This window comes from Geotrypetes seraphini, chromosome 1 (genome assembly GCF_902459505.1).
Source record: "Geotrypetes seraphini chromosome 1, aGeoSer1.1, whole genome shotgun sequence".
Classification (NCBI taxonomy): Eukaryota; Metazoa; Chordata; class Amphibia; order Gymnophiona; family Dermophiidae; genus Geotrypetes; species Geotrypetes seraphini.
Window position 1 is genome coordinate 457,432,214 of NC_047084.1, and position 20,125 is coordinate 457,452,338.

General features: G+C 44.6%; 1 protein-coding gene across 3 annotated transcripts in view; it reads right to left on the reverse strand.

Annotated features, from left to right (window-relative positions):
- LOC117349164 (protein bicaudal D homolog 2-like) overlaps positions 1–20,125 on the reverse strand; it is a 136,539-nt gene that overhangs the window by 58,459 nt on the left and 57,955 nt on the right. For all 3 annotated transcript variants that reach the window (XM_033922281.1, XM_033922298.1, XM_033922289.1), the window contains exon 5: positions 8,840–9,241. In XM_033922281.1, coding sequence (XP_033778172.1) covers positions 8,840–9,241 — 402 coding nt within the window. The remainder of the gene's footprint in view (positions 1–8,839; positions 9,242–20,125) is intronic.

The following is a 20,125-nucleotide window of genomic DNA, read 5'->3' on the forward strand; positions in this document are numbered from 1 at the left end:
CCAGCTCTGCGCTTACCTAATGCAATGGAAAACTATAGCTACATGTACGGTATCTCAGAGTGTTGGTAAATTCAGGAGGAGAGAAAAATGATGCAAAAGAATGTGTAGTAGGAAAGCCTGTCACTGGCTATCACCTTTGCATGTAGTTGAACTGACATCGACACCAAAGGGGACAAAAAAGAAAAAAAGTTACTCTATGGAAAAAGTCCCAGCATTTTCCACAGTAGCAATGATTTTGTAGCAAGCTAGGCCAGATTGACTTCTCTCTAATAGTGGATGCAAGCTAGCTGTTGCCAAGGAAGACAAATGAGAAGTCTGTGCTAGCCAGAATGCAGGCACGATTACAGTACTGGAGATAAAAGAATCTAAGATAACTAGCCCTCAACTGAATATGCTATGCCTGGTTTGGTAATGGAGTTTAGTTATTAGAAAGAAAAATAAAATCCACCCTGCCAACAAGGTCAGTTCCCACCCCCCCCCCCCCCTCAGCACTATAGGCCAGGCACAAACACTTTACAACGGCAGAAGCACTTACACACCCTGAAAGTTTAGGCTTTTTCTGAGTGAGCCTATCCAAACTGCCACAGCAGCTGATCTCATTTATCATTTATGTATGACTGAGAAGATCCTGTTTCCATATAGAAAACATAGAAAAATAAAGGCAGAGAGCATATGGCCTATCTAGTCTGCATATCTATGTCATCTAATATTCCTTCCTCTCCCTTAGAAATCCAATATACTTGTCCCAGGCTTTCTTAAATTCAGATGGAGCAGATTCACTCTATTCTTGTAAATTAAAGCCCTTGAGTCTCTCTCTAACCATTAGAGAAAATTACCCCCTAATTTCTGTGTTGTTATCACCTCCATCACTGATATATGGGCAGCCAGTGACCGATCGTGTATCAATCGGTTTGCTACCCCTTTGCGGCCAGATTTCCCTCCTGCACTATTCACTAACACCTACAGCGATCCGATCCCGATCCTCCCATGCAAATTAGTAAAACCCCACACAAAATGGCCAAGCGACTGATTCACTAACAATTTCTTGGCTATTTTGAATCGGGTTGTACTATTAGCAAACCTGACTGCTGCAGACCTGTCGGTAACTGAGTTACCAACAGGTCTGCAGGTTTTTTGAAAGGCCTGCCTGTCTTTTTATTCTTTTTTTTTCCCATGGCACAGATATTTACACACACAAAAAAAAAAAAAATGAAGAGACAGGCAGGCCTGTCAAAAAACGGCCGAATGGCCCCCCTGCCAAACGACCCCCCTCCCCCAGCGACCCACAAATAGCAGGAGGGATGCCCACTTCCTCCTGCTACCCCAGCAGGGCCCACCGCTGGCACGGCCCATATCTAAGAGTTGGGAGCAGGAGGTGTGCTCAGTCCCTCCTGCTCTGTAGGCCTCACACCTCCCCCGACACCCCTCCCGTGCGGGCCCGGTAACACCCAGCACAGCATGGCCCATACTTAGTTGGGAGTAGGAGGGGTGCTCTGTCCCTCCTGCTCCGTAGGCCTCCCACACATTCCCCGGCAATGCCCAGCAAGGAACTCCCTGGCCCGGCACCCCATCGACCAGGTACCACCTACCTTCAAGTTGGGAGCAGGAGGGGTGCTCAGTCCCTCCTGCTCCTCTGGATTCCAGCGACGCGTCTGCCTGGGCCTTAGGCCCCGCCCCGGTGCATCATGTGATGCACAGGGAGGAGCCCAAGGTCCTGATTGGCTCAGGCACCTCGGGCTTCTCTCCCCTTGGGAGGGACCTGAGGCGCCTGAGCCAATCAGGGACTCCCTTAGGGCTTAGCCTAAGGAAGTCCCTGATTGGCTCAGGCACCTCAGGCCCCTCCCAAGGGGGAAGGAGCCCGAGGCACCTGAGCCAATCAAGGCCTTAGGCTCCTCCCTGTGCATCACATGATGCACCGGGGCGGGGCTTAAGGCCCAGGCAGATGCGTCGCTGGAATCCAGAGGAGCAGGAGGGACTAAGCACCCCTCCTGCTCCCAACTTGAAGGTAGGGGGTGCCTGGCCAAGATGGGTGCGTCCGGAGCAGGAGGGACCGAGCACCCTTCCTACTCCCAACTTTTAAATATGGGCCAAGTCGTAGGTTGCCGGGCCCACATGTGGGTGGACCGTTGAGTCGGATGGGGGTGGGAGGTGTACGAAGCAGGAGGAACCTCTCTTGCTCCCAATTTTTAGATATGGACAGTGCCGGGGGTGGGCCATCCTGTCCAGTCAGGGGGGTGAGAGGCCTATGGAGCAGGAGGGACTGAGCACCCCTCCTGCTGCCAACATTTATGGGGGTGTCAGGTCAGGCTGTGCCGATCGGGGGAGGGTGTGCCAGTTCGGGGGGGTGTTCAGCACAGGGGAGGCTTTTTTTTTTTTTTTTTAAATAGACCTGATATTTTGCGGCCTATTTAAAAAAAAAAAAAAAAAAAAGCCAGCAGAGTCCTGACAGCAGTGACAGGAGGCTGATTCTCCTGGCACTACTGTCAGGGCTCAATCCAATCCTGTGCAGTCTGTTGGAAGCGTGCCACCGATCACCTCCATTTGCATGAAGATGGTTAGTGAATCGGTCAGCCTGCCTCCAGTCGGACACGGATCGGAAGGTAAGTGAATCTAGCCCTAAGCTAGCTTTTGTGTAGGCTAGTGAAAGGGCAAGGCCCAGCTTCAGGTTGAGGTTTTATAACAATTACAGGTTTTCTTTACCAAACAAAATGAACTGCAAAACCTTTGAAGTTTTAGCAGAAAAGCACATTAGATTCTGCTTAAAATCAAAATACAATATCTGAACCATGGCAGAACAGTCCTGGCACCACAGAGGAAGAAGAATTAAATTGCTTTGTATCCTTGATGAAATCAGTGGGTATGGAACTCCTGAACACAACAGACCGATTATACATTTTTTTGCCATTCCAGGAAACAAAAGAAACCACCACCACACTACAAAACAAAAAGAGAAGCTCCAGAAACAAGAAGCAATAATAAATGATTGGAAGGTATAATTTTAAACACTATCTAAAAAGAAAAAAAAAAAACCCAAAAAACTATCTGTAGAACCCGTAACTGCAATTTCTATATTCATCTCAATCTCAATGCTTCTTTTTAAATTAGAAAACATAACTGTAGCATTTCAGTCCAAGATAAAAAGGGCATATAGGATAAAAAGAGCTACAGCAAACACTAAGAAAGTTAATAAGAATACGAACACCAAGTAATCTATCTGGACTTGTTTTAGGGATGGAAGTGTTACTCCTAAAGGGAAGCTGTTCCAGCTTCATCTATCTACATCAAGAATGTCAAATTGCGGCCCAGCCAATGTAATCCAATAAGTCATAACTAGAGTCGCAAAATTTCTCTCACAATCCATTGGTGCCAAGCAGTCGCCTATCTAAGACAGTCGAAAACGATACAACGTACGAGTATAACCAGTTGCTTTTTCTTATCAAGCACTACGATGCAGGCGCCTTTGGTACCGAAGACATGTTTATGCCTCTAGTCATAATGCCGACAAAAAGGCAAAAATGGTCAAGGGTTCCAAGAGTGGTAGCATAACAGTACACACCCCAAAAAAGAAAATCAACAGTTGGTGTTGAAACTAAACACTTAACTGTGAATAACTATAAGAATTTTGTAAGGTTTAGGAACCCTCAGTGTGAAGGATCAGCGACGGGAGCACTGCTCCAACGCTTCACACAACAAGGTGGCGCCTGTAAGGCCACCACCTACACACCATCATAGGGAACCTGTGTGTGTTTTAAATCAAACTAACACTACCACCATCAAAAATAGTGTAAAATGAACACAGGTGAGAACAGTTACAGCTACCACTCTGGAAACCCCCCCAACCAACTCCCAAAAAATGAAAACAGCACAACTTAGCTTCAGTAAATCTTCATCCAATGTCCAGGGTAAGCAGGACCGGGCAGATGGAACATAACAGAACCTGTGTTGACATTTGTCAAAAAATTATCAATTTCATAAGATCTCAAGTCTTAAATTAGCGACAATTCTCTTTCTTAAGTGAATTTGAAAGCGAATATTCTGGTTTGCCCTACTTTACCGAAGTACATTGGCTATCCTGCTCCAAGGTCCTTAAACAATTCTGGGACTTGAAAGAAGAAATATATCAGTTTTTAATAACTAAAAATCAAGACACAAGGTTATTTTCTGATCCAGTATAGTTGATAACAAAACACAAACGATTTAAATTTAAAACTACAAGGAAAAGTTCAGATCATTACGAATATGTGTGATCAAGTTAAAGCATTCCAATGTAAGCTAGTTCTTTGGGAAAAGCAGTTGAAAAACGAAGATTTAATGCACTTTCTGACATGCAACGTAAACAAATCAAGTTTAGGTGAAATTGCATCATATCAAAAATAAGCAGAAAAAATTTTAAGCCTTAGAACCAAGTTTGAAACAAGATTTGCAGATTTTAAATCTTTGGAATATAAGTTTTCTTTGATTTTCTCAATAAATATAGAATCAGTACCTAATTATATGGAAATAGAAGTAATTGAGATCCAGTGTGATTCAGATTTGAAGACAAAATACAGTGAAGTTAGCTTGCTTGAATTTTGCAAATATTTGCCAGCTAGGTTTGAAAATACTCAAAAATTCGCATATGAAATTATTTCATGTTTGGAAGTACTTATCGGTGCAAGCAGTTATTTACACTTATGAAAGGAAATAAATCTCCTATCAGATCCAGAATTACCAATATTCACCTTGGGTCAGTTTTAAAAGTAATCACTGCAGACAAGATTTCCCCCGAAATAGGAAAAATAGTAGCAGAGAAGAGATGCCAAATGTCAGGAAGAAAACACTAATTTTACCGTTGCTCTTGTTCTTTTTTTATACTGTACTTTCCAAAATAAACCTAAGTTTCTAAGAAAAATGATGTTTTTGCAGCCCACAAACTTAAACCTTGATTATTTGCCCCTTGTCAGGCCTTTGAGTTTGACATTCTTGATCTACACCAATAGCTCTTGAATCAAAGCTGCAGGCTTCGAATTTTAGAGTTGCACAGGGCCAGAAATCAAGCCCGTACCTGCACATCCCCAGTGGAATCAAACCCATCCCCACAAGTAATTGAATCAATCCCCACCCGTCCCTATAAACTTCAAAAGTAGTTATTTCATTTAATTATGCTACTGAATTAAAGGCTCTGGTACAGACCCATTTACAAATAAGCAAAGACATTTTATTAATTTGGAAATATTAATTCGGAAGAATACATACTTTGTAAATGGGTCTCTGCCACAGCCTCTAGTGTAACTATAAAATACTAGTTTTTAAGCCCGTTACATTAATGGGTTCTAGAATACATGGGTGTGTCTGTCTTTCTTTCTCTCTCTCCTTGGCCGTTGTCTGCCTGTCTTTCTTTCTTTCTGTCTCTATCTTTCCTCAGCTGTCCACCACCACCCCTTACCTGCTTCCCCTGTCCAGCAGCAGCCCTTCTACCTTCCTTTTACCTCCCCCCTGTTCAGAAGCACCCCCTTCCCTGCTCCCCCTGTCCAGCAGTAGCCCTTCTCCCTTCATTTTACCTTTTACCCGGTTTTCGTGGTGGTCTACAGTGGTTTCGGGGTCACAGCATCGTGGAAGAAAGGCAATGTTTAAACCGCCACAGGCTCCTACAGATGGGAAAATTGCCACACGCTCTACTGCACATGCAGAAACCACCGAAAAGTCGCTCTCCTTCTGCCCCACGTGCCGCAAGCCACCCCAAGTGCCTCAAATCAAATTCGGCACGGAGGCACACATCACAGCAGCAGGGATCACGGTCTCCTAAGTGCGCATGAGCACTTAGGGTTTTATTATAGAGGATAAATACTCCAGCTGATGAGGACCCCCAAGCTATGTCAGCTGAGGACTTCCTCTGTAGGTGGCCGGGGGTCCCTTTTGCCAAGCTTGGTAGGCAGCAGTAGTGTCCCTGGCACCTCAGTGGCTCAGGGATGCTGCCAGCGACTGCTGCGCTTGGTAGAGAGCAGTTCTCCCTCTCCCTTCCCTTCCTCCCATTGTACAGCATCCTTATTCCCTTCTGTCCTAGATCAATTTCCCTCTTTTTCCCCTCTCTACTCCCGCACAGCATTTCTTCCTCTCTCCTCCACCCCCATGTGCAACATGTCTTCCTCTCTCTCGCTTACTGTCCAACATCTTTCTCTTGTTCTCTCCCTTGCAGCAAAGGGAGCTGGGAAAGAGAGAGAGATCCAGGGTGCCTCTCTCCTATCCCCTCTACTGCCACATCCAACATTTTTCCCTCTCTCATCCCCCGGACCATGTGCAGCATCTTTTGTCCCTGCCCACCAGCCCCATGTCCAACATTTCTCCTTCTATCACCCCTCTCCAGCACCATGCCACATCTCTCCCTCTATCACAATGTCCAACATTCCTCCCTCTTGCATTCCTTTCAATCTGTCCCACTGTTCCCTCTCCACCACATTTCTCCCTCATTTCTCCATTACCTATGCATCTGTAACTCAATCCTCTCCCTCCCTATGACCAAAAATTCTCCTCTTTCTTCATATCCCCATGTGCACTATATCTCTTTCCCTCTCACTCTCACCCAATTCTCAACAGTTCTCCCTTTCTTTTCCCTCCCACACCTCAGCATCTCTTGCCCTCCCTCCTTCCTATGTTCCAAGTTTGCGCCCCCTTCCTCTGTCCCAAGTTCATGCCCCCTCCCTCATTCTATGTCCAAATGCGCTCCCTCCCATGTCCCAGGTTTGGGCCCCACCCATGTCCCAACGTGCTCCCTCCTTTATCCCAAGTTCATGCTCCTTCTCTCCCATCTTTCTTGGTCCAACACATGTGCACCTGCTACCTCCCTTTCTGCCCCCCTCCCACAAAACTGTACCAGAAATGTCCAGGTCAGTTGCCTCCTTCCCGTCTTCCAGCTGAACTTCTTTGAAGGACCAAGGGCCCTGCATGCTGCTGACCCAAAGCTTTCCTTCTGACATCAGCTCTGACGTCAGAGGGAAAGCTTCCCGGTTGGCTACTGGTGGCATGCTGGGAGTGCTGCACGCTGCTTTGTTGAGGAGCGAGTGCGGATGGAGGACAGGAAAAGGAGGCGCACCAAGGTATTCAAGTCCCTTGAACTGCCTCCAACCCCACGGGATCCCTGCAACACGAGGGGGATCCCCCAGAATCCCTGTGACCTGAGTGGACATCACCATGACCCAAAGGGGAATCCCACAGGATCCCAGCGGGTTCCTGTCGTCCCTGTACAGCTCTCTTCGAATCTCAAAAAAAAGTTCACTGTAGAGAGTAATACACTTTACATACGAAAACAGCAAAATGGGTTATAGAGTAGATGTTCCTTTGAACTTCATATACTCAGGTTCAAAAATTTCTAGAACATTGAGCGCTATTTGAGTTTAGTTTTTTTTTTCTTTTTACATTAGGCAAGCCATTTTATATGATTATTATGGTTTAATGTTAAAAGTTCCACAAGGGCTTATGTTATCCCTTTTCATTTGTGAATTACTCCAAGTAGTGGTTTCCAGATTCTGGGTGAGAAATAGTTTGTGAAAACATTCTAACATAATAAGCAGGAAAATTGAGGAAAAGGCAACTTAAAGCAGAAAGCTATCTAGGATTTTGAAATGCTAGGATTATATATACTGGAGTACAAAACTAAACTTCCTTATTTTAGCCAAATGTATAAGAAACATTTATTTTGGCTTTATTTGTAAAATTGAACTGTGTACTGGTTCTTAGAACTATATCTTTTTCTCTTCTACTGTACATATTACTAAGCATCCTCTTTTGTTTTCTAGCTAGATCTGTAGCATTTTCAGAGCTGGGAAATAAGCACCTAGACTTAGGTTTCTTTGCGTGATCACTTTTAAAGTGCAGAACTGATTTTCACCAGTGCTGTTTTAAGCTGAATTTTACTTTAGCTTAATTTTTAGGTTTAATTCAGCAGTTTTTTTATGCATATGTTGGACTACACAGCATTACATTCACACTAGAGAATGACATGGGGACAGATTTGTCCCCATCCCTGCAGGAACTCAATTTCCCCGTCCCCGTGAGTTTTGTCACTGTCCCTGTCTTTGCCACATTTCTGTAAGCTCTACCTTAACGGCACAAGCCTTGAACACTTGTGATTTTAAAGTGTTTGTTTGAGGCTTGTGCAGATGAGGACAGAGCTTGGTTGAACAGGGCAGGGACAGGAAAAGAACTCACTGGGACAGGAAAATGAGTTCCTGTAGGGACAGGGAAAAATTTGTCCCCATGTTATTCTCTAATTCACACAACTCAAACTGGTTATGAATTTGAAATGGCAGAAACTACCAAGGACAGCATTCTCAGATGGCAGCAGCTGTAATTTACATGAACTTCAAGAACCACATCTTTGGCATGTCTTTCAGCCAGTTTCCTCAATTTTATTGACATTTTAAAAGCTTTAATCAAGATTTACTTGGAAAGATGGCTTAATTAACATTCTAGTAGTATAACAAGAATTTTGTAGATCCTTTTATCTATGTGAAAATCTTTCAGGAACACCCACTCTGCATTTTTCAGCAAAAATACAAATTGATAAACTATACCCCCCCCCCCCGGCAATAGTGTAATTTCCAATAGGATTTTAAAGTGTTAGGTGGCATCTGACCATTTAAGAGGAACACCTTTTGTGCTGCCAGAAATATACTTTCAAACACACTAAATACAGGGAACCCAAGGCTGCCCTTAAATATCTCCCTAATCGACAGCCTCCAGAGGTAATTAAGGAGGACATTAGTTCAGTAGCAAAGTGCCTCCTGAATTCCAGTCCAAATTTTTGGGTGTTTGGGCCCTGCTGAAACCACATGAAGAAAGACGACAAGATGTGAAATGGTACCTGTAGGAGCTGCTGCTTCAGCTTTTGAATCTCTGACAGGCTGAGTTCACTGAATAAGTCTGAGGCCAGGCTTGGACCAGGTCGGCACACATTGCTGTTACGGGGTGTGGACATTCGGATCTCCCCATTTAGTTTGCCATAGCCACTATCAAATTCCTCCTCATTCAGCTCATCCAGATTTGCCTGCAGGTTACCTAGAGAGTCATAGGTACTAAGAAAACCTGACAACTCCCGGCGCAACTCATTCTTCTGCTCTCGTTCACTCTTCAGTGTCTCCAGGGCCTCCTCTAATTGTCGCTCCAAGATCTCCTTCAACTGGCTCATTTCCATCAGCTGCCCATTAAGGATCTCAGTTTCCTCCTCCTTCCCTTTGAACTCATGTTTCAATCCTTCGAATTCCACCTGAAAATATAAATGACTTAAAATCAAATGTCTTATTTGTTTTTCAGAAACATAAAAGCGGAGGAGTAGATAATTAGCTATGTACCAGACAACAAACAAAAAGCAAAGGATTGGATAGCTTAACTAACATTAACTAAATTCAAATTTAGACTGTGTGTGTTTGAAAATCATTACTAAAATGTTCAAAAATGAAAGATTACCGGTATGTTTTTACCTGGATAATCTTTCTGTTAATCTACTATGGATTCCGTACATATCAATCCATTCCTATGAACTGGACTTGCAGAAGTGAGAATGCTTACAGCTTTGAGCACCTCCCATATGGAAGCAAAGTCCAAAGCACCCTCCAGTTAAGTCCCAAAGCAATCGATCTCCACTGGAACAGAAGACAAAGAAGGAGGGAAACAAGGAATCTCCCCACATACAATAAACAATTATGTTCTACTCTAACTCAAAAAACAAGAATTAGAACAATTCAACACAACAATCGGAAAAGAACCATAGAGAAACAACCTGCTATGTACAATGGGAACAAACATTAAGGGAGTCATAGGAATACACTTACTCATACTGGATTTCTTAATGTTTAGCCATCTGGCTGACAGAACTACTACTCCAGGCCTGGAACACAGAAATATCTAAGGCAGAAAAGCAGGCAATAAAGAATAGACAGAGGAATCCATAGTAGATTATCAAAAACAGAAAGAAAATTATTCAGGTAAGAACCTAATCTTTCATTCTGTTACATCTACTCTGGATTCTGTACGTGTGGTGATGTACCAAAGAAGTGGCTGACGTCTAGGATGGGACAGAAGAGCCAGTTCACAAGACTGGGGACCCAATCTGGTTTAGACCTTTGTTTAGCACCAAGACAGTTATTGCCATCTTGGATAATTTACGCTCCTTATTTAGCAGGGGCTTTAATGCCCTGATCAAGCAATTTGACATGAGCTCTGCCTTTGACTTGGTGGATCATGAGAACTGTTACAATGATTATACACAATTGGTATCAGAAGAGAGGTGTTAAGACTGTTCCGAGGTTTCCTTATGTCCCGCATCTATCAAGTTCGTTTGAATTACAACCTCTCTAATACCTGGAGTAATCCATCTGGCGTTCCGCAGGAGTCACCATTATCCCCATTGCTTTTCAATGTTTACATGTCATTACTAGGTGCGCAATTGACCCAGCGAGGGATAAAATTATTTAGTTACGCAGATGACTTTACGATTATTATCCCATTCGCTACTTCTCTCTCTGAAGCTACCCCTATGGCAACAGAAGCACTAAACTTGATGGACCAATGGACGACTGAATTTAAACTGAAGCTTAATTCAGAAAAAACAAAATTCTTTGTAGCCTCACCACACCAACTTGACACTAAAGCATCACTATACATCAATAAACTCAGTTGCCCTATTCAACCTACAACGAAGGTACTGGGGGTAATATTGGACCAGGGCCTAACCATGAAAGACCAAGTGGACTCCTTGGTCAGAAAGGGTTTTTTTACTCTCTGGAAGCTTCGGTCCATTAAAGCATATTTTGAGGCATCATCATTCAGAATTCTGGTACAATCCCTCATACTGAGCCATCTTGACTACTGCAATATCGCCCATCTGGCAATTTCCCAGAAGAATATGCAGAGATTACAACTAGTGCAAAATGTAGCGCTCAGGCTGATTTTGGGGTTGAAGAAATCCAATCACGTAACCCTATCCTACTGACTTCTGCACTGGTTGCCGATAGAAGCACGTGTAAAGTTTAAATTTGGCTGTTTTTGCTTCAAGGTACTATTCGGTTTAGCAACCAAATATATAATTGATCTTTTCTCTTTCTCAACCAATAGACATAAGAGAAGCTCACACTTGAAGTTTGTCTCACCAATGGTTAGAGGATGTAAATTAAAAAAACATCAACATCTTTTCTCTTATCAAGCTGCATTATGGTGAATTTAGGGAACACCTAAAAACATATCTGCTCCTGAAGTACTTAGGGCTGAACTGTACAATTTCCCACAACAATTGTTCTCTAGAACTGTTAGACACTAATCACTAACTTTGTTAGTTCTACTCAATTTGTAGCATTTTTAATCATTGTAAACCGTATAGAACGTCACGGCCCTGCGGTATATAAACTGTTATTATTATTATAAAAGCGGCATCCTCCTGAGCCACCACATCCACTTTGTAAAATTTTGAAAAAGTATGTAGAGTAGACCAAGCAGCTGCTCAACAAATCTCTGTGGGAAGAACTGCCCGAGATTCTGCCCAGGAAGAGGTGATACTCCTTGTCGAGTGTACCTTGAGAGAAACTGTTGGTTTCTTACTGCAGGCCAGCAATGCAAATCCATCTAGCAATAGAGGCCTTAGACAAAGGCTTGCGAAGCAGGGTAAAGGTATGAAGAGAGAACCAAGTAGCGACCCTGCAAATTTCATCTGGATGAATCACTCAAGACTCTGCCCACGAGGCAGCAACACTTTAGTCGGGTGAATCTTAAGAGAAACCAGCAGCTGCTTGCCACGGGTGATGTAAGTTGCTGAAATGGTCATACGAATCCAACGGACTACTGAGGTCTTAGAAGCCAGCCTACCTCGCAGAGACGGATTAGTCAGAACAAAGAGATGATCAGACAGCCAAAAGTCATCACTACAGCTACTATCCATTCAGTCATGTCAGACCCTTGGATATGCTATAGGCCAGTCCTCGCCATATTTACCTGTTTTCCAAAGCTTCTTTCAATTGCTTATGTCCATTTCCGTGTTATTTTTTATGATATCCAGCCAATAGGCTTTTGGTCTCTCCTGCTTCCTTTTACCACTGACTATTCCAAGTAGCACCTCCTTTTCTAATGAATTTGCCCTCATTACATGAACAAAATAGGCCAGTTTCTGTCTAGTAATCTTGCCTTCCAGGAACAACTCTGGGTTTATATGATCAAGAACATCTTTGTTGGATCCTAGCTGTTCATGGGATTCATAGAAGTCTTCTCCAGCAGTACAGCTCAAAGGCATCAATTTTTCTTCTATCTGTTTTAGTGAGTGTCCATGTCTTGCAACTATATGTCCTGATTGGGAACACAATGGCAGTGATCAGTCTTTTGTTTGATGACAGATGTCATTGCACTTCCATATTTGGTCGATGCTCACCATGGTTGCATGACCCAGTGCTAATTAACACTTTATCTCTGCTGTTGAACCACCACAGTGATCAATGAGGGACCCAAGGAAAACAAGCTGTCAACCTCTTCTATTTCTTCATTGTTAATCTTTATGTGAATTTTCTTGTTGGCGGTGGTCATGATTTTGGTCTTCTTGATATTCAGGTACAGTTCCATTTTCTCGCTTTCTTCTTTCAGCTTCTTTCAACTTCTTGAGGTCCTTCTCACTCTCTTATTAAATATATTGTCTCATATTAAATATAATGTATATCCTAAATGCTGGTTGATGTTTATATTTTATTCTTACTTTCTATTTTGTATACACCTATTAATTCTTAATTTACACCGCAAATAAAAATTTAAATTTTTTGTTGTTGAAGTGCCTTAATTTGTACAATGTGCTCAGTACACCTCCACCCAGGTCATAAAACTTAGACCATGAATTGGAATGAGGGGAACCATCATTGCACAATAGATTAAGCAGTACCCTATATACGAGGGCCGTTCAAAAAGTATCAGACCTTTATTCATAAAAAATACTCGTATTCAGATACAACAATCTTATACTAATCTCCTTCAAAGTTGTCCCCTTGGGCTACCACACACTTCTTCCAATGGTTCTGCCACTGTCAGAAGCAGCACTGGAAAGCCTCTTAGGATTGCTCGCAATTATGTATTCTCTTGACTGAAATCTGGTCCCTTTCAGGGGCATTTTCAGCTTGGGGAAAAGCCAGAAGTCACACAGAGCCATGTCAGGAGAGTAAGAAGCCCGAGGAATCACAGGTGTGTTATGTTTGGCCAGGAAACTCTGTATCAAATGTGAAGAATAGGCAGGTGCGTTATCATGATGGAGCTGCCAATTGCCTGCTGCCCACGTCCAGCTGTTTGCGTCTCACAGCATTATGAAGGCAACGCACAACCTCTTGGTAGTACCCCTTGGTGATGGTTGTGCCATGTGGTGCGTACTCGTGATGAACCACTGGATTCAAAGAAGATGGTCAGAATGACTTTGACATTGCTGCAGACCTGCCTTGCTTTTTTTGGCCTCGGAGATGTTGAATGCTTCCATTGTAATAAAATAAACTTGCGATTCGGAGGGGTACCAGTCAGGGCTGCCCTCTTTCGCCGTTGCTTTTTGCACTTTATTTGGACTCGTTGATTTGGGAGCTGCAATCTAATGTGGACATCAGTGGCCTTCAACTGGGTGCTACCCATTTTAAGGTGGCGGCGTTTGCTGATGATCTCCTGGTCTTCCTGACTGATCCGCATCATTCTCTGCCTACTCTCCTGGAGAGCGTTCGGGAATTTAGGGATTTTTCGGGTTTTGCACTGAATCTGACTAAGTCTGAGGCATTGGCCTCTATGGCACGGCACCGAGAGTCTTGGGGAGGGGCCTTTCTGTTGAAATGGGCTGAATCCTCCTTTCGCTACTTGGGGATCTAGCTCTCTATGGATGTTCAGGAGCTTTACATGTTGAACGTAGCGCGTCTATTGTCTTCTACAGGCTCGGTCCTGGCTGCTTGGCATGATTTGCCGCTCTCCTTGATGGGGAAAGCATCTCTTTCAGATGGTGCTGTTCTTTAAATGGTTCTACGTTCTGCAGACGCTTCCTCTGTGTCTCTTGCACAAGGATGTCCGGACTTTCAACTCTTTGCTCTAAAATGCCTAAAATGCGGTGGCAGTTGATGGTGGGCTCGTGGGACCGGGGAGGCTTAGGAGTGCCGAATATTGTTCTTTATAATCAGGCTTGTCTTCTGCTGCATATTCAGGATTGGGTCTTGGGTACTATTCTGTATACTAACGTCTCCCTCAAATGTGATTATTTTTATCCTGCTCACCTTCTGTCTCTTCTTCACGCTCGGTTGACTGTTCCTAGTCGACGTAGTGTCTTGTTTCGACCTCTTTGGGAGGTGTGGCGGCGGATACTCCACCTGTAGCATCAGGACTCCCATGTCAGTGTGTTGCTGCTTCTGACTGGTAATCTCTCCTTCCCTCTGGGATTGGTTCCTTCGGTTTTCGATAAATGGCGGGCTAGGGGCTTTGAGTTCCTTTTTCAGATGTTGCGGGATGAGGGGAAACCTTCCACATTTACCTCACTATTTCATCTTCAACATCCTTTTAGTATTCATGACGGGGAACCTTCCCTTGGCCTTGCTTACGCTCATTGTCAGTTGCTGCACTAAGTGAGATCTCTCCCTAGGGATTCCCTTTCTTTAGCCTTTGGGCTTCAGTTTCGAGCCTTCTTGGGGGAGGGAGGGGGAGGATCCAGAACATCGGGTCTCGGTCTCCTTTTTTCATCAACAGCTTGGTACCCTGGGGCCTCCTCGAGACTTCTCTTTTGTATTAGAGGCTTGGCAGAGGGATTTAGAGAGGGATCTTGGGGCGGACTCGTTGCTCCGAGCTCTCCTACGAATCCCGGCTTTAGTATATAATGCAGAGCTTCGTGAGTGCCATTGTAGAACCCTGTTGAGGGCCTATACTTCCCAGAGCCAGGCCTACTATATGGGCTGTGTGGATACCCAACACTGTCTCACTTGCCTCGCTGAAGTGTATTCTTACTTTCATGGCCTTTGGAGTTGGTGAGAGTATTCAGGGTTTTTGGGGAGGACTTGGTCTCCTTCCTTCAAGGCCTGCTTCAGGCTCCTGTCCATCTTTCTGTGTTTCACATGCTGTTTGCTCACTTCTCTGCATTTTCTGCTTATACCTCTGCTGAAAAATTGTTTTTGAGTAAATAACATAGAAACATAGAAATAGACGGCAGATAAGGGCCCACGGCCCATCTAGTCTGCCCACCTTAATGTCCCTCCCCTACCTTTGCCCTGTGAATAGATCCCATGTGCCGATCCCATTTGGCCTTAAAATCAGGCACGCTGCTGGCCTCAATCACCTGTAGTGGAAGACTATTCCAGCGATCAACCACTCTTTCAGTGAAAAAGAATTTCCTGGTGTCACCTCGTAGTTTCCTGCCCCTGATTTTCAACGGATGCCCTCTTGTTGTCGTGGGACCCTTGATAAAGAAGATATCTTCCTCCGCCTCGATGCGGCCCATAAGATACTTGAACGTCTCGATCATGTCCCCCCTCTCTCTGCGCTCCTCGAGCGAGTATAGCTGTAATTTGTCAAGCCGTTTTTCGTATGGTAGATCCTTGAGTCCCGAGACCATCCGGGTGGCCATTCTTTGCACCGACTTCAGTCTCAGCACATCCTTGCGATAATGCGGCCTCCAGAATTGCACACAGTATTCCAGGTGGGGCCTCACCATGGATCTATACAATGGCATAATGACTTCCGCCTTACGACTGACGAAACCCCTTCGTATGCAGCCCATGATTTGTCTTGCCTTGGACGAAGCCTGCTCCACTTGATTGGCAGACTTCATGTCCTCACTGACGATTACCCCCAAGTCTCGTTCTGCTACTGTTTTTGCTAGGATCTCGCCATTAAGGGTATAAGACTTGCATGGATTCTGGCTGCCCAGGTGCATAATTTTGCATTTTTTGGCATTGAAGTTGAGTTGCCATGTCCTAGACCATCGCTCCAGTAGGTCGTGCATCATGTTGTCGGGCACTGAATCTTCGTCTGTTGTGCATTTGCCCACTACATTACTCAGTTTGGCGTCATCGGCGAATAATGTTATTTTACCTCGAAGCCCTTCTGCCAAGTCTCTTATAAAGATGTTGAATAGGATTGGGCCCAAGACTGAGCCCTGTGGAATTCCACTAATCACCTCCGTTATTTCGGAGGGGGTGCCGTTCACCACCACCCTTTGGAGCCTACCTCCAAGCCAGCTGTTATATTTTGGGGAAAAAGTTCTTACCTCCTTTTGGTATTGGAGGAATAAATTACCCGAATTTATGGGCTGGGAAGACAGGCAGGCTTACTCCTCTCGTCGCCAGAGCAAAGACTTTGTTCGTACTTGATCTCCTTATTTGGACAGTTGGTCTCCGAGGAGTCTTAGTTGTAGTCGTAGTCTAATTTTGAACAGACTGCAGTTGTATGCTGCCTCACCTGTCTGAACTTGGTTTCCTTTTGCTCTGGGTCTTTGGGGGGATTGGGTCTCTTTGTAACCCGAGAGAGGACATCAGAGTCCAGTCCTCTTGTGGGGGGAGGGAGGTGACCCTCTTTTTGTATACTGTTGGAAAAGTACCAATTCTTATTTGTCACATGTGGTTATTGGTTGCTATTCTTTTTGCCAATAAAAACAGATTTCAAGTAAAATCAACTTGGTTTCTGTGTTGTACTCATAAACCCAGGACTCATCGCCAGTGATCACTGTGCTGAGGAAGTTGGGATAGAAACATAGAAAGATGACGGCAGAAAAGGGCCATAGCCCATCAAGTCTGCCCACTCTATTGACCCACCCCATTAAGTCTGAATGCTAATGACCTAGTTCCTTAACTCGACCCTCGTAGGGATCCCACGTGGATGTCCCATTTATTCTTAAAGTCGAGCACGCTGGTGGCCTTGATCACCTGCACCGGAAGTCTGTTCCAGTGATCTACCACCCTTTCTGTGAAGAAATACTTCCTGGTGTCACCACTAAATTTCCCTCCTCTGAGTTTGAGCGGGTGCCCCCTTGTGACCGAGGGTCCCTTGGGAAAGAATATATCGTTTTCCACCTCGACACGACCCGTGACGTACTTAAATGTCTCAATCATGTCACCCCTTTCCCTGCGCTCCTCTAGGGTATAGAGCTGCAGTTTGCCCAGTCTTTCTTCGTATGAGAGACCCCTGAGCCCCAAGACCATCCTAGTGGCCATCCTCTGGACCGACTCAGCTCGAAGCACATCTTTCCGGTAATGCGGCCTCCAGAATTGCACACAGTATTCCAGATGGGGTCTCACCATGGTTCTATAAAGTGGCATTATGACTTCAGGTTTCCGGCTGACGAAGCTTCTATTGATACATCCCATCATTTGCCTTGCCTTTGATGAGGCCTTCTCTACTTGTTTGGCAGCCTTCATGTCTGCACTGATGATTACCCCCAAGTCCCGTTCCTCTGAGGTCCTAGCTAGCGTTTCTCCATTCAAGGAGTATGTTCTGCATGGATTTCCTCTGCTGAGATGCATGACCTTACATTTTTTAGCGTTGAAGAATAGCTGCCATGTCGAGGACCAGTTTTCTAACGTGATCAGATCTTGTGTCATACTATCCTGTAGGTTGCTTTCACTTACTATGTTACACAGTTTGGCATCATCGGCGAACAGTGCTACTTTACCCTGAAGCCCCCGGGTCAAGTCCCCTATGAATATGTTGAAAAGGGATGGTCCCAGGACTGAGCCCTGCGGCACTCCACTAGTCACCTCCGATGTCTCAGAGAGGGTGCCGTTGACCACCACCCTCTGAAGTCTTCCACTCAGCCAATCACTGACCCATGCAGTTAGTTTCTCACCCAAACCCATTGATTTCATCTTGTTTAGTAGTCTACGGTGTGGGACACTGTCAAAAGCTTTACTGAAATCCAAGTACACTATGTCCAGAGACTCTCCCAAGTCTAGCTTTCCTGTCACCCAATCGAAGAAGCTTATAAGATTGGATTGGCATGATCTGCCTCTGGTGAATCCATGTTGACAGGGATCCCTTAGATTCCCTTCATCCATTATCGTGTCTAATTTACCTTTGAGTAGAGTTTCCATGAGTTTGCACACTATTGATGTGAGACTCACCGGTCTGTAATTCGCAGCCTCAGCTCTGCAACCCTTTTTGTGCAGAGGAACGACGTTAGCTGTTTTCCAGTCCAGGGGGACTCTCCCCGTATTTAGGGAGAGATTGAAGAGCATGGCTAACGGTTCCGCCAGAACATCGCACAGCTCTCTGATCACTCTTGGGTGCAAATTGTCCGGTCCCATGGCTTTGTTCACCTTGAGTCTTGAAAGTTCTCTGTAAACATCAGCTGGTGTGAACTCAAAATTCAGAAATGGGTCTTTCTTGCTTTCCTTTGCTTCCAGCCGTGGCCCGTGCCCTGGCGCCTCGCAGGTAAAGACTGAACAGAAGTAATCGTTCAGTAGTTTGGCTTTTTCAGAATCTGTTTCCACATAATTCCCGTCTGGCGTTCTAAGGCGTACTATCCCGTCTGCGTTCTTTTTCCTGTCGCTAATGTACCTGAAGAAGGATTTGTCCCCTTTTTTAATGTTCTTCGCTAAAGTTTCTTCCATTCGAAGTTTGGCCTCCCTGACTGCTGTTTTGACCGCTGCAGACTTTGTCCTGTATTCAATGTTTGCTTCTTTTTCCCCCGTGCGTTTGTACAAGAGAAACGCTCTTTTCTTATCCTTGACGAGGTACGAGACCTCATCAGTGAACCATTGGGGTTTCTTTTTTCTTTGTTGTTTAGTTACTGATTTTATGTAGCGGATAGTTGCCTCATGAAGGGTCGATTTCAAGGTTGACCACATAACCTCCACATTCTCCGTTACTTCTTGAACCTGAAGCGTCTGATGGACGAAGTCTCCCATGCGTGTGAAGTCAGTGCCCCGGAAATTGAGTACCCTTGTTTTTGTTTGTGATCTAGGGAAGCCTTTCCTAAGGTTGAACCATACCATGTTATGGTCACTGGTGGCTAGCGGTTCTCCCACCGAGATCTCTGAGACGCTTTCCCCGTTCGTAAGTACCAGGTCCAGGATGGCCTGGGACCTAGTGGGCTCTAATACCAATTGTTTGAGTCGTACTCCCTTCATGGATGTTAATATCCTCCTGCTATCATAAGTAGTCGCTGAGAGTGTGTTCCAATCTACATCAGGCATGTTAAAGTCTCCCAACAGAACAACGTCTCCCCGTAAGGTGATATTCTCAATGTCTTCAATTAATTCAATGTCCTTGTGCTCCGATTGTCTTGGAGGTCTGTACACCACACCAAGATACAGGCATTTTTCTCCGCCTCTGGCCAGGTTTACCCAGATGGATTCCCCAGTATACTTGATATCTGTGATTCTGGTTGTCTTGATGTTTTCTTTGATATAAAGTGCTACCCCTCCTCCTAACTTACCCTCTCTATCTTGGCGAAGCAGGTTGTATCCTGGTATAGTTATATCCCACCCATGAGAGTCTGTGAACCATGTTTCTGAAATTGCTACTACGTCTAGGTCTGCATTAACTATTTCTGTTTCCAGTTCTAGAAATTTATTCCCTAGGCTGTGTGCGTTAACATACATAGCTCTCCACTCTTTTTGTTTACTAACATGTACTGTGCGATCTCCAAATGGAGTTGCTTCTGCTCGATTGTTAGCAGCTTTGGCACGAATCCTCAGCCAAAATAGAATGAACGGATTCCACGCTGATAGTTGCCTTGTCTGCAAGTTCTCTGATCATGATTCGACGATCCTGCATCACCAGGGTCCTCACTTGGTCATTGACGATCTCATTTCTGATGTTGAGGGCCTACCTGTCAGTGCTTCACTCTCCACTGATGTGCTGCCATCTCTGAAGCAGTTATACCACTCCTTTATCTGTGTGGTGCCCATTGCTTCGTCTCCGAAGGCCTGTTGAATCTCGCAGATTGTTTCCATTTGGGAATCGCCAAGGTTTACACAAAATTTAATGCAGTAGCATTGTTCAACTTTTTCTGTCATTTTGTCAAAAACAAAAATCCAACGGCGCTCACTTACACTTCCTCACTCATCGGCGGTCTGCTGGGGACCAACAGCTTCAGTAGGCGGGAAAAAATTCAAGCACGCCTCCCTAGCTTTATTTGTTTATGCAAGAAAAATTAAGGTCTGATACTTTTTGAATG